Below are 14915 nucleotides of genomic sequence, written 5' to 3'. Positions count from 1 at the left end.
TTAATATACCGTACATTCTGAAAAATATTTTCAATTTTGTCATATAACATATCCTGAATATGGCCTTGTTCAGCTAGGAATCTTTATATAGGGGTGTCCACAAAGTCCTAAAAAATTTCAAAATTGTGAAGGGGATTTATTGATACCATGTATTGTTTTGGACCTAATACAGATATATTATTAAATGAATTAAAAAATTAAAAAACAACAAACCTGGTTGAGATATACTGAGAACAGACTTTATATCAAATTTGAAATCGTAAAGGGATTTTATGGACACCCTGTATATCATGTGGTAGGATTTTATTGTGCAGAAAAATTAGGCTGTATGGTTTGGTTGGTTTTTCGATTTTCACAAGTGTATATAAAGTTATTTTTTCTCTGTATTAACGTTTTTGCATAATCATCTTATTGCAAACGCCACCCACAAGGAAAAAATGGTGTGGTGCCCGTCAAACTAGTTTTAATTTACCGTAGTTTAATCTGGAACATGTGAATAATTTCAATCTCATTGCGCTGCAAAGCCTATACCCGAGTCCAATTTATTATGTATGTCTATGACGTTACAATGCCTTTTTTGTGCCTGTAACTACTAGAAAGCCTATGTTAACTAAATGTGTGGCCTGCGGTTTCACCCAGTTATTTGTATCTGGCTCCCTGTTGCACACCCCTGTCTTGGATTAGAGTTCCCTTAGAACACTCCCCCCCCCCCCCCAATCCTCAAAACAGTTTGCTATTATGTGAAATATACTTTACTAGCCATTCGATAATATACAATTTCATGAGCAAGTTATGAGGGCAGTGTGACTCTCTTAACTCACAAATATAGACTTGATGTTATTTTTATTTGGCTTGTGCTATTTCACTCTGAAACAAGGTGCCCACATTGTACGTTTGTGAACAGTGCTTGATTAAAATAATATTTGCAGCCTGTTTGTTTTATTTCGCTCCATTTTAATTATAACATTGTATTTGAAAATAAATACTGTATAAAAGATATTAAAATGGTGTTTATTATAATTTAGATTCTACATTGTAAGGTATAGGTAGCGATAGTTAGTGATACAGCGGGGCTTACTGGGCGTGAAGTTTTGGCGTTCCAGAAGTATGTGTGCCAATATGGAGGTAACTAATTTTTTTCGCCTACTTTACATCAAGTTGTGTAAAGGGACTGAAACCTATGGGCAGGGGTATATTCACTTGGCTGATACAGACAGTCCCCGAACTAATGATAGAAAAAATAAGGAAAATAGTAATCAAATTATGGCCTAGCCCTAACCTGGTATACATATTACGGGAGTACTGAAGTTTGCATATGGATTGTTTTGTCTATTTCTTGTGAAAATTGTTTTTATTGGTGACTATTGAACCTGCCTGTTCCATCCAAATTTTTAGTAGTTAGAGATGTTTGATGCCGCTGGAATGCTTTCGGCAATGAAATCTCACCTGAAATTTTGCTGTTTTATTTTTGTTCATGGGGATACATTTTATGAAATATGGAAACTTTATATTTCTGATCTTGACAGTTATTTTCATTCATGGGGATACTTTTTATTAAAACAATGCGTTCAGCTACAGCTAATGCCTTGCTGCATGAAGATACTATTTAGAGGAAGCAATATCCTCTGTTTTAATTTCACTATATGGCATTTGCATATTCTGAATATTCAGATATTATAAGATATCTTGTATGTTACACATTATTTATGCCATTTAGAGTGTAACTGATGGGAATCCTGGGGGTTATTAGGCTTAGACACTAGGCATTACTTGCCCCTAGTAGGTCTTTCTTGAATTACTCGCAGCGTTCTGTACAGTCGGTGTTTCCCCCGATTTTACTTCATCATTTAAACTGTATTTGATGGGGAAGAAACTTGTGTAAGTTTGAAGTCAGAAATTTGTGCTGGCGCGCTGCTAGCTTGCTATGTAAACGTGGCCTTAAAGACAACTACTTGAGTTGTCAAACTGCCACTTTGCTGTGTAAACATGGCATGAAAGATATCTTAATTGACATATGCTTATGTTTGAATAGTTCAATTGAATACCATGTGGACAAACCATTTCCTATTGTCACTAATGATTGATCGAGATCCATTATTATTCTGAGTGACCCAAAAAACATAGAACTCAGTTAATTTGGAACATAAGTGTGTGCAAAGCAACCTGGGTTACTGATCTTAAACAGAAGTTCAAGTGTTAAATAAATTTTTTTCATTTCGGGAGAATAAAATTTTTTTTTTTTTGGGAATTTTTTTCGAATACAGAATGTCCATAACTTTACAATTACACTTTTGTTATGAAGTAGGTTTCTTTATATATCTTAGCCAGGTTTGTTGTTTTTTAATCAGTAATTAACAGTAATAAGTATTTTTACCTCATTAAATACATCTGTGGGGGCCAAAACAATATATGGCAATGAAAATCCCTTTGCAATTTTAATAATTTTAAGACTTCATGGACACCCTATATATCACATTGGTATAGCTTATTGACCATAAGGGGAATGTGGCAATGTTTATCTTGGATTTATTTGACAAGTTATATTACGGCTCATTTTGTTGGTGTAATGGTTTCATGCCCAACACAACCAAATGTGTAAAAAATTGGTAGGCAATGCTAAACCAAGAAGATAATAGCTCTTGAAATATAACAGTGGCAGTGTGTCTATGGCCTTATTAATAGTGAGGATGGGAAATGCACAAAAAATTTTTCAGAAATAATAATTCCATGTTGCATTTGAATAATTGGTTGATAATCGTTAGCTAGGCTTGTGGACAAGATATTTTTACAATTGAATAGCCAGGTAGCCTATACATTTTATTACGTTTTACAAAGTGCCCATGATATAATATTCCAAATTGTACTTGTCTTTTTTATTTCTTATTCTTATATTTAACCTTACTTAGCCAGTCAACTCGTGGTTGCACGGTTTATATGTTGTCTCATAAATATAAATAATGTGACCTTGATAACGGCAATTCTTATAGATGAACTACTATGTTCAGTTCATGCTTGTACAAGCAGTAGTTTTCGCAATATTTCAAAGCATTTCTTCGCGTCAATGAATAGAGAATAAAGAGTGTATATTTGTACATAACAGTTTATTAATACATCCGTCATCTTATTAGCTTTTAAGTATCCCTGTAATGTTTGTCTGTTATATATAGTCCTTTCGTCATGCTGTCAGACAGATACCTTTGATAAGAACAGACAGACAGTGTCACTTTGGTATTGGATCTCAGCATCATACAATGTCTTCGGGGCATGATCTCACTTGCTTATTAGATTTCAATCACATAAAGCAGTGGTTCCCAAAGTTGTTTGACCGAGGGTCAAAATTAAAAACGGAAGGATATTTGCACTCCGAGAGAGGGGATGATATCAATATCGGTACGTGTAATTAAAATACTGGTAATATTGAATTGTTACGAATATACACATGCTTAAACTGTGATAATGACGTAACAATTGGCATATCTAGAACGCAAAAGGGTAAAAACATAAAGTGGTAAACTATCACACTCAAGTTCGGCGGGCGGGCGGGCTATATTAAATCGTTACACGGCCTGCGAACAACTGGCATAAAAGCATAGAATTACGTTTCTAACCTAACCATGTCATTGTTAATATAAATATACTTGGGTTATTACTAAACTCAATGAGGTCACACAACTGCTAAGATTACATACCAAAGTGGCATTGAATAGATAATATCCAGTTGGGCTTGTGTGAGTTTACAAGGCTTTTTATAAACTTCTGATAAAGTATGTCTGGGTAGACATTAGCAATGCTCCAAAATTAAAATTTTTTTTTTTACCAGTAGTTATGTGCTGACATGAGTAGGTCTGGTAATAATCATTCACTTTATATTCTATTTGCTATATTTAATCGCTTTTTAAATTGTTTGAAAAACAAAAAAGACTTCGATTTTGTGGTATGGATGGTGTAAATCAGATGTTCTCAAACTTTTCAAGTCGCGCGCATTTTTTAGAACTTGTCAAGTCTCGCGGCCCACCTCAAAAATCACTAGCTAACAATAAGCTACTAATAACAAATAGTAAGACGAAAGTGTGTTTTGTTCAAAAACACTTTGAAAATATGTGGATGGAACATAAATAATGAAATAAATAAAAAGTTTTGAAATGTATATATTTAAAATAAGGAGAGCAAATTCGAATCTAAAAAATATTTTCATTTTGATTAGCTTCACGGCCCCATAAAAAATTGCCTACGTCCCCCTTGTGGGTTGCGGCCCTACTGTTTGAGAAGCACTGGTCTGAATAATCAACATAGTTACTGGTAGAATTGGATTTAAAATTCACTTTAAGCAATCAATGGTTCAATGATCAAATATAATTGTTCTTGAATGAGAGGTGGGGGCCCCAATATGGTCATGCCATCAAATCGGGGTTTTAAAAGTTAAAAATAATAAGAAAAAAACATTTAAAAAAAAAGTATGGCCGCTGCTATTCACTAGGTACGGTAGGTCATGTGTATTCACGGCCCATCCTTGGCAAAACAAGATTGTTAATGAATATAGGAGGAAACTGTTTCAATTTGAAATACCAGTTGATAGGAAATTGGGATCAATAATTGTCAATTCCAACTTCATATGATTTCACCAATACAGATTTCGTTGCTGGAAAATTCGCTTGACAGAAAGGAAATTTATTATACTTATTTATGATGTTTGAGAAGATATGTGGCTCTGATAGGAAATAAGGAACAATAGTTATCTATAACTGCTTAGTTGCAGGGGTGTGCAAATTACGGCCTGCGCGTTTTTATGAATGTAAATTTCCGTTAAAATTATAGATGATAATGTTAGATTGTGCTTCTTAATATTATATAAACCTTAGCCAACCTGTTGTAAATTGTTTTTTTTATTTGTGGTTTTCCATATTGAGTTGCCCACTTGTCATTATTTATTTCACTTCAATGAATTTTAACCGTATATAAATACCCGTTAAAATTATAGATGATAATGTTAGATTGTGCTTCTTAATATTATATAAACTGTTGTGATTGAACTGTTTTTTTATTCATGGTTTTTCATATTGAGTTGCCCACTCCTGGCAGAGTTGAATTTTGCCATTATTTGTTTCACTTCAATGAAATGATATCTAAACTAGCTGTATGGGTTCGTACATGATATGATAGAGATTGGTTTATAAAATGAGTGGGTTATGTGTAGCACTCCACTGTTTTAATAAGGAAAATAAACCACAAATATTTTTGCCACGTCAAAACATAAAGTTAGTAGTGATGTCATAGCCTAGCTTGAGAAAAACAAGGCTAGAAATAAGAAGCTGCCTGTAAATGTGTAGATTGTAGATATATAATTTATCCATATGAATAAAACATTTTACTAGTGGTGAAATAATACTTGAGTCCACCAGACATATCTACCCATATTTCTCATACAGTGGCACATCTACATAAAACCACGCCAATGGCAAAGTTTGAAAATGCGCCTCCTTTATCCTTTACTCACAATTTTTAACGACTATTGGTTAATTGAGATACATCTATCATTATTATTTTTTTGTAAACACCTGTTTTAATTATTTCCAATTTGTAATTATTTTATTGAAACATTTTTACGGTTAATATTTTTTATTCATTCACACCCCAATCCAAACAAAGCCATGACAAGAGCCACATACGCAATACGCCACAGTTCCTATTCATATATCTCTAATTAGTCTGTCTGAAATGCCAAGCAAAAAATTTGGGCCATGTCAAATTGTATGATTCAAGCAAGCTGTAAAATACCTGTTATTATGAGGAGCATTTGCTTGTATTAATTAAGATGGGAAAAGACATTTGGTTGTATTAATATAGGAATTAATGGTTTGGCTGTATGAGAGGTTATTGGTTGTATTAAGACGGGAATTGGATATTTGGTTGTAATAAGATGGGAATGAGGTTTTTGGTTGTATTAAGATGGGAATTGGATGTTTGGTTGTGTTAAGATGTGAATGGGCATTCGGTTGTATTAAAATGAGAATTGGATTATTAGTTGTACTAAATGGGTATTTGGTTGTATTAAGATGGGAATTGGTATTTGGTTGTATTAAGAAGGAAGGTGGATGTTTGGTTGTATTAAAATGAGAATTGGGTTATTGGTTGTATTAAAATGGGAAATGGGTATTTGGTTGTATTGAGATGGGAACTCGGTATTTGGTTGTATTAAGATGGGAATTCGCTTTTTGGTTGTATTAAGATGGGAATATGTTTTGGTTCTATTGAATACCGTAAGATGGGAATTGGATATTTGGTTGTATTAAAATAGGGAAGGCGTATTTCGTTGTATTAAGATGGAAATAGGATGTTTGGTTGTATTAAGATGGGAATTGGAAAGCTAGGAGGAAATTTCTCTCAAAATAAAGAATTTTTTCTGTTTATGCGTCTGCAAAGCCTCATGAGGTATAGGCTATATATTAAAATGATAATATAACATATTAATGAATGTTACATTTGTGATTTTAAGATAGAATAATGACTGAACCCGAGGCTAATGGAGCAAATAGCATTGGAGAGAGCAAAGGAATTGCCAAGAGAGGATTTGGGTCGTTCATGTCATCGAACATAGATGATCTGATTGAATATGCTGGGGTGAGTGTTTAGATTTATTGTTTCTTAATACAATGGACGGCAAATTTGTATAAATTTATTTGAATTTGTTTATTTTGTATGATTTTTACAGAGTAACTAACAGTTTGCTCTAAATAAGGCTCAAAACAAGCAGCCACTGAAATGTTGTTTGAAATGACCAAAATTATCCTGATTGGCATAATTTTCCAGTTATTACCTGGGTTTGAAGCCCGTCCTCCAATGTAGCACAACCAGCCTATTTAGGCAACAAAACTAGATAGGGACCAGTTACAGGTCAAATATAATCAAAAAAGACCTTTAAAAACAGCCAAAAATAATAAAACTTGTTCATGTACAGCCCAGTAATGCAACAGCATTGTCAGCAACTCTCTATACCAGTGTTTCCAAAACTGCGGGTCAATTATAGCCCGCGAATAGGGAACCAGATAGGGAATCCCACAGATAAATATTATTATTCCTGTCTATTTTTTACAGTCCTGTGACTACATTCCACCTGCACTACCAGTAAAGCCTCCAGGATTTGAAGAATATGCAGAGAAAGAATTTGAATTTGGCCATGCTGCTAAAAGGAAGCACTTTTACCTGGAAGATGTGAGTTCCACTTTGATTTTTCTCGATTTTCAACTGCGGTTAATGGAATAAAATATGACCCTTTATACCAGACATGGGCAAAGTACGGCCTGCGGGCCAAATCCGGCCCATTCGTTAATTCAATTTGGCCCGCCTGATGCTGCCACAACCAAACCAAATTTTGATGTTTTGGCTATAAATAACTCAAGGAATTTGTTGATATTGCAGTTAAATTTAGTTTTTGCACGAGGCTCTTTGTTTTCAACTGTTTCTTTTGTAACACTGTAAATATTGTTTGTAAAATGTAATTTTTTTTATGTCACACATACATGGCCCGCCAGTGTGGGTGGGCAAAATTTTTGGCCCCTGGTTCAAAAACCTTGCCCACCCCTACTTTATACTGTATATCTGGCATCTGCTTTCATAAAATAACAGCTTCACACATCACATGTTGGGTTGAAATCTGTCCAAAATCATAACTCTTCACATATCCATAGTGGCTACTTTTAAAAGGTCCTGTTAGGAGTAAAATGTCTCGAATAATTAAATTTGTCTGTAACCATTGTCGGATGATTATTTTGAAGTGTGAGTATCACAAAAAATTTATGAATAAATTTGTAAAGTCTGTAATTTTGCTGCTAATATTGCAAAACAAACATATTTGTTAACCTTTGCTCTGACAGCCCACAATATAAACTTCATTTTCTGGAATAATAAAATTTGTCAGTAGCCATTATCGAATGTCCAAAGTCTAGTTTGGAGTGAGATTAAGCATCATAAAAAGGAGTGAAAGAATGAATTTGCTGAGCGTGCTATCCTGTTGCAAAGTTATTAATGGATTTATTAGCCTGGTGGTTTTTTGTTTGCATTGCAATTAATAGATTTCATGGTTTAGTATTTTCTCATTTATCAATCCACTTTGGGATTAGGGTACGTACCTAGATATTTTATGAGGATGAATGCCATAAATTTTATTTTTATTGGATATATTGGAGTGATATATCAACATTATTTGCTGAATATAATTTCATTTTAAACCTTTATTTGTTCAATCGTTATTGGACCAATAATGCATTGTTCTACGCTCTGTCAAACTTCCATTTTGTTATATTCAGTAGTTTATTATGTGTTTATATATAATTATTATTGTAATAATGGAAAACCCTAAAATTTCAGTGTTACTACAGGTAAAGCGAATATGGATTAAAATTCCTCCCCAAAAACCTTGTAAAAACAGTGAAAAACGGTCAAAAAACCTCGCAAAAACAGTGAAAAACCACCACAAACGTCTCAAAAACATGCAAAAAACAAAAATCGTTGAAAATCTTGCAAAGACAGTTAAAAATCTAAGTGTTTACTATAGCTGAAGGCAACGCGGAGCAAAAATCCTCTCAAAATACTTTATGAAAACAGTGGAAAACCCGTCAAAAATTTTGCAAAAACAGTGAAAAACCCGTCAAAAATTTTGCAAAAAAAAACGGTTCCTCCCGGTTGAAAAACGTTTCTTTATAGTGTAAAGTAGGTCTTGCCATTTGTGGTCGCCTGTAACTTCACTTAGGGACGGATCATTTTCTTTAATTCCTGATTGAGTTCTTGTGCCTTTGCTTTGAGCGAATTTCTATGAGAAAATAAACTATCAGCTATTACACTGTTACAGGAATGCATATTTCTTAATCATGGGGCATTTGGCGGAGTTTTGAAAGAAGCATTAGAGTATTCACAAGAATGGCAGAGATATATTGAACGAGAACCAGTGCGATTCTATGATCGTGTTTTTTTCCCACAACTGATTCATGCACAAAAGAGATTAGCGGAATTTGTCGGTGAGATTTTATTGTATTTTCTACTTTATTTTGTGAAAAATTTCGCAATATTTTATATTTCTTGGATATATAATTTGACTGTTTTATTGCCAAAATGGCATAGTTTGGAAGCCTACTCAGGATGAAAATTGAATTTTTTGTATTTCATATCCTTCACTGTTCAAAACAAGGCTTTAAACAACCTAAAAGCTATTATATCAAAGAAACTTTCCTGTCTCCTCAATAAACTTTTGTTATAAAAAATTCCCTTCACGATTTCAATTTTTTATGAAGTCAGTTCTCAATATATCTTAACCAGGTTTGTTGTTTTTCAATCAGTAATTGTTTAAGTATTTTTACTTCATTTAATATATCTGCGAGGGCCAAAACAATATATGGTATCGATAAATTTTATTTGCAATTTAATTTTTTTTTGTGTGGACAGTGGACACCCTAGATTACTTCTGCCCAAGGTAGGTGGCCGTCATGGGATAGACCTAGACTTGAACTGAAATCCAGCCTGATTTGACCAACGAAAATTATTGCCATCCCAAAGAGTCAGCATTTCCACCCAATTTATCATACTTTGGGTTAAGTGGTGAACATAGGAATGGAATTTGAGATGTGTAATCTTCGATGCCATCATGGTTAAGTCTAATCCAGTAGTTCTCAAACTTTATGAGCCTCGCTACCCTTTTAGAATCTGTCAAATATCGCGGCGCATCTCCCCTCAAACATAACTAGCTAACAATGAGCTACAAACAACAGTAAAAGTAAGGTGAAAGTATGTTTTATTGGAAAAACACGTTACAAATACATGGATGGAAAGTAAATATTCAAAAAAGGAGGGCAAGTTCGAATCTAACGAATAGTTTTATTTTTAATTAGCTACACACCCCCTCAAAAATTTGTCCACGCTCCATCCTCTCCCACCTTTTAAGAATCACTGGTCTAATGCTTCCATTGTCAGGCCATTTCAAGAACACGAACTGGGGATTTTTAATCAGCAATATGATTGAAGCAACTAATCATTAGAGATCAATTTACTTTTGAGGACCAGAGCGGTTCTTCTATAGTCAGGTTCTATGCTTTTATTACTATGCCTGCTGGAAAATGATATTAATCACTCCAAAACTACTTAGGTGCATTGAGTTCATTAACTTCACAGAAATATTTTCACCATTTAGGTTGTGATGTTTCAGACTTGGTCCTTATAAGCAATGCAACATCAGCTACTAACTCAGTTCTTCAAAGTTTAAACTTGACTCCAGACAGCACCATCTACTATCTCAATACTACTTATGGTAGGTTTAATTCATTTCTTTGTAAATGTGACTCCTGGCACTACAGTGTCTGCTGTGATATCATTGGCTGCTAATTTAGTTGGCAAGCTAATCTACTATCTTGAGATAGGTTCAAAATTTATTTCAGGATAAATGTGACTACTGGCATCATAGTGTCAGCTCTTGAGACCAACTTGCAACTCTTCTGTCAGTACTCTTTTCACTTTTAGTTGAGGGCTCAGGACCTTGCTTTGAGCAAATTTGTAACTATCCCACCAATAATCTTTTAGGATAGGATAGGATTTACATATTTATCTCAGGGGAGATGAAAGTGGATAAGACGGCTTATCCATATGGTGAACCACGGCCTCTCGTCCAGTTACCATTCCAAGTCGGTATGGGATTAGTTATATTGTTTGTTTTCGGAAGCATGGACTTGGTGGTGGAGGAAGCCGCAACCGACCAGCGGTTACGTGAACCACCCAACGACAGCGAGGAGTCCAGCAATCCTCTCGTACATAACCATCCCTGCATGGGATTCGAACCTGCGAACCCATGCAGAGTAATTAGAGGTGCGGTGGCGAGGGTATTCCTAACGCTTAGCCCGTTGAGCCACACCGCCACGCCGCCGCTTTGAGTTGAGGGCTTTGGGACCTTGCTTTGAGCAAAACTTCTATCAGTGTTCCTTGTTCTTTTAGTTAAGGGTTCATGACCTTGCGTTGAGCAAACTTGCAACTCTTCTGTCAGTACTCTTCCTACTTTTAGTTGAGGACTCGGGGCTTTGCTTTGAGCAATCTTGCATTGAAAACATTGTTATAAATATGCTTATTCAATAATCAGGTGCAGTGAAAAAGAATATCAAATACCTCAGCGAAAAAACAGGAGCTAAAAGACAAGAGGAAAAAATTAACTTTCCAATAAAAAATGAAGATGAAATCTTAAATCTTGTTGATCGTACCTTGAAAGAGAAAACAACTATTGCAGTGTTAGATCATATACCCAGCAACTATGGATTCATTATGCCTGTGAAGAAACTTGTAGATCTTTGCCATAAAAGGTGATTGTGGTTTTATATGTTCTAATACCTTCTCAATCTTTTGGTGTTACAGAGCCTATGAAGAGGTTGACTATTGTTTACAGAGACCCACAATAAATTTATGAAAAATATATTGTTACTTACCAATTAATGTCCATGAGTAAACTAAAATTGCTTTGTTAAATGATTTGCTGCTTTGTATTTAAAAAATATTGAGTATTCTAATGAGTAAACGAATAGCTTGCGGAGCGCCTTGGTTTTTATCACGAAGCCTTGGGGCACAATATGGAGCATCTTGGAAGGTATGTTTTAATATGTAACAACGTGAAAGAGATGCTCAAAATGTATGGACATAAAAAGGCATAATTCAGAAAGGCCTAAGCTGAAGCAGTTTACTTTGGCAGACAAGCGTGGCGAGATAAGTGTTGATAAGTGTCCCCATTTCAATAAAAATACTATAACTGCGAAATTTTGGGTGAAATATATCGTGTCCCATAAGAAGTTTGTAAACTAATAGTCCTTTGGTGGCTTGAACCCCCTTCAAATATTAAACATTTGAAACTAATTGCTCCATTAGTTGCAAGAAAAAGGATTTTTCCACAACAACAACAAGATGTAGTTTCGAACTGCCGATATGTCTTAATTCTTTTCGGCAGTTTGGCGCATCGTGCTAAGCGGTAGGAATACGCTCACCACCACATAGGTTTGAATTCACGTGGTGTTATTTATGTGCTGTAGGATTGTTTGACTCTTCGCCACCATAGGGTAGTTCATGTAACCACTGGTCGGTTACGTCTCCTCCACCATCAAGTCCATGCATCCGAAACAAATTACTGACTAACTAATCCCATACCAGACATGGAGTGGTAACCTGATGAGAGGCCGTGATTTGTTATATGATTAATCTGTCTTATCAGGTTTCTTCTCATTCGGGATGTAAATCTACTCATTTATATTTCAGGGGAGTACCAGTTCTCATTGATGGAGCACATGCATTAGGTGCTCTTTCTCTCAATCTAACAGATCTCGGTGCAGATTACTACATATCAAATGCACATAAATGGTTATGTGCACCAAAAGGATGTGCTTTTCTATATGTGAAAAAGGAACTGCAACCAACAGTGAAAAGTCTCGTTGTTTCGCATGGATTTGAGAGCGGATTTCAGTCACAATTTTTGTGGACAGGTTTGAAAGTCTTCTCCGTTTATCAATTTGAATGACCTATCATGGACTGTCTGGCCAGAGGGCCATGACCACTATTTTATTAAGCCGTCTTATTGCCTCCAGGAATAATATGTTGAGAATTAAGCTTCTTCGTAACAAAGCTTAATTCTCAACCTATTATTCCTGGAGGCAATAAGACCGCTTAAACAAATGGTGGTCATGGCCCTTTGGCCAGACAGTCCATGATGGGTTAGGGAATAGTTAACCAGGTACTTGCTTTAAACGCATTGACTAAATGATGAGGTAAGTTGTAAGGACCGCCAGTTATGTAAACCACAATATGACAGTGACGATTTCTGCATTCTGCTTGCACATAATTACCCTTCACAAAATTCGAACTTCCACAGGATAATCAGGTTGAATAAAATTATGCTCTGATATATGGAGTATGATTCGGGAAGCTGTCAATCAAACCTTAAGTGTAATAAAGACAGGCGTTTACATTTTTGGGTGAAATAGCCCTTTGGTGGACCTATTGAGCCCAATTTAAGGTTTCACTGTTCAACCCTCATGCCTTTCACCAAAACATGTAGGGTCACATTTTTGCCAGAACAGCCATAGACTACTTATAACACTATCACCCCTGAAGTGTGCATACCACACCCTTTAAACTTGACCATTCTCCCGTTTTATAGTATGTGGTATCTTCACTCAATGGTATTGTACTTACTATACTTATACTTATTGTAATTACTATATTTACATGCAGTGTGTTTCATGTTGTGTTGTGTCTCTATTTATAGATGTTGTTTTGTCTAACAAACTCCTTTGTACAAACAGTTTTGTACACTCCACCCATATCCCTGTTACCGCATCCACCCACCCTCCTTGCACAACTGTTTGTATAAAGGACCATATTATACATATTTGATTTACCTTATTATAATTTATACATATCAAAAGGGGTGTATGCCGCACATTCGTGTTTTAGGCCCGTATGGTCTTGTGCATACATCCGGTCTTCAGTATTTATAATTACTAATTCTTTTATATTGCTTTTACGAGATGAATAAACATACATACATACAGCTCACACCTATGTGATAACATTATTTCCTTGTTCAAATCAAAAATGTGAAATTTTTTTTTACATTTTTTGAGGTCTGAAAGACAATACTGCTTTTCTATCTCTCCATGCGGTGCTGAATTTTTGGAAGCAAGTCGGTGTGGAAAATATTAGAAGTCACGGCAGAGAATTGCTGAAAAAAGCTGTTGAACTGTTACAAAGAAAATGGAAATCTGAATTAATAGCTCCATTAGTAATGAATGGTGAGATGATTCATATATTTTATATATAAAGCAGAGAATATTCGTTTTGGATGTGGAGTGTCCAGGGTACTCCAGTAGCGTGTGTACCAGGTTAAGATTAGGCCATAATTTTATTCCGATTTTCCATCATTTTAGTTCTATTACGAGTTCGGGGACTGTCTGTGTTACCCAAGTGAGTAAATATACCCTCTGCCCATAGGCTTCAGTTCCTTTACACAACTTGATATTAGGCCATCTTTTCGATACTCCTGTAGTGTGTGTACCAGATTACGGCATTGTTTTATTTCGTGTTAGGGTGCTGTCTGTGTTAGCCAATAGGTTTCACTTACACAACTTGATGTAAAGTAGGCGAACAAAATTAGTTACCTCCATATTGGTACACATATTTCCGGAGCGCCTAAAAATCTTATCTCAATTCCAGGTTTTCTTTGCTGCGTATCTCTACCTTCATCATCATATAGCGAGAAACCAGATGCATCATTTGAGGATGGGGAAGCAATACAAGACAAATTATACCACGACTATAATATAGAAGTTCCAATCAAATGTATACAGAATAAATTGTATGTCAGGATATCTTGTCATCTACATAATGAAATAAAGGATTATGAAAAGCTGGCTGATGCTGTATTAGAAATTTCCAAATCTTTATAGCAAGAGCTTTAAATTTCTTTCAATTTGATTTTTTATGGCATTATTTTCTGCCCGACTCCATTAACTGTTATTTTCACAATAGATCATGAGTTTAATTATATAACATTGATTTGCACATTTCTAAACTGTGAAAAACATTGTATGTACTTTTGAACAAAAAAATAAAAGAATACATCGAAAAACGTACAATGTTTTGACTGCAATGGATGAGAGGCAGCGAAAGATTATCAAAGCACATTGGTTGATGGTAGCAATAAGTAGCTTCAAAAGGAATTTAATAAAAACGTGTGTGCTTGTGTGTCAAGGATGATCCCAAGTGATGATTAGTATAAGCTGTGATAGTTGCTCAAATGGCCCTATGTTTTTATTTTATATTCCACACCTTGTGGGGCACAATTTCCTGGAGGTTAAAGTTAACTGTCTTGGCATTGCAGATCAAATATCTGGTGTCCAAATGCC

At 35.1% G+C, this 14915-nt stretch overlaps 1 protein-coding gene across 4 annotated transcripts; it reads left to right on the top strand.

Moving 5' to 3' along the window:
- The first annotated feature begins 1023 nt into the window (after positions 1–1023).
- LOC120330848 (uncharacterized) lies at positions 1024–14692 on the top strand. Of its 4 annotated transcripts, none has more exons than XM_078113497.1 (9): positions 1024–1125; positions 6494–6618; positions 7093–7209; positions 8846–9011; positions 10178–10294; positions 11114–11330; positions 12271–12494; positions 13635–13802; positions 14224–14684. In XM_078113497.1, exons 2-9 carry the CDS (start codon positions 6502–6504, stop codon positions 14454–14456), a joined length of 1359 nt encoding a protein of 452 aa, XP_077969623.1. In that variant the 5' UTR covers positions 1024–1125; positions 6494–6501; the 3' UTR covers positions 14457–14684. The 4 variants fall into 4 exon arrangements, with proteins under 4 accessions (XP_077969623.1, XP_077969624.1, XP_039253741.2 ...); XM_078113498.1 differs by lacking the exon at positions 1024–1125 and adding an exon at positions 2782–2803 and having other exon boundaries at positions 14224–14685; XM_039397807.2 differs by lacking the exon at positions 1024–1125 and adding an exon at positions 2886–3390 and having other exon boundaries at positions 14224–14692.
- The last annotated feature ends 223 nt before the right edge of the window (positions 14693–14915 follow it).

The sequence above is a fragment of the Styela clava genome, chromosome 6, assembly GCF_964204865.1.
Source record: "Styela clava chromosome 6, kaStyClav1.hap1.2, whole genome shotgun sequence".
NCBI lineage: Eukaryota > Metazoa > Chordata > Ascidiacea > Stolidobranchia > Styelidae > Styela > Styela clava.
This window is presented reverse-complemented; position numbering and strand designations above follow the sequence as displayed.

What these genes read in the sequence shown, in the direction of transcription:
- LOC120330848 (XM_039397807.2), top strand. Translation starts at nt 3,252, where the DNA reads ATGTCTTCGGGGCATGATCTCACTTGCTTATTAGATTTCAATCACATA. An exon ending in GTAGATCTTTGCCATAAAAG is followed by an intron (nt 11,331 to 12,270) that starts GTGATTGTGGTT and finishes TTTATATTTCAG; the next exon opens with GGGAGTACCAGTTCTCATTG. An exon ending in AGCTCCATTAGTAATGAATG is followed by an intron (nt 13,803 to 14,223) that starts GTGAGATGATTC and finishes TCTCAATTCCAG; the next exon opens with GTTTTCTTTGCTGCGTATCT.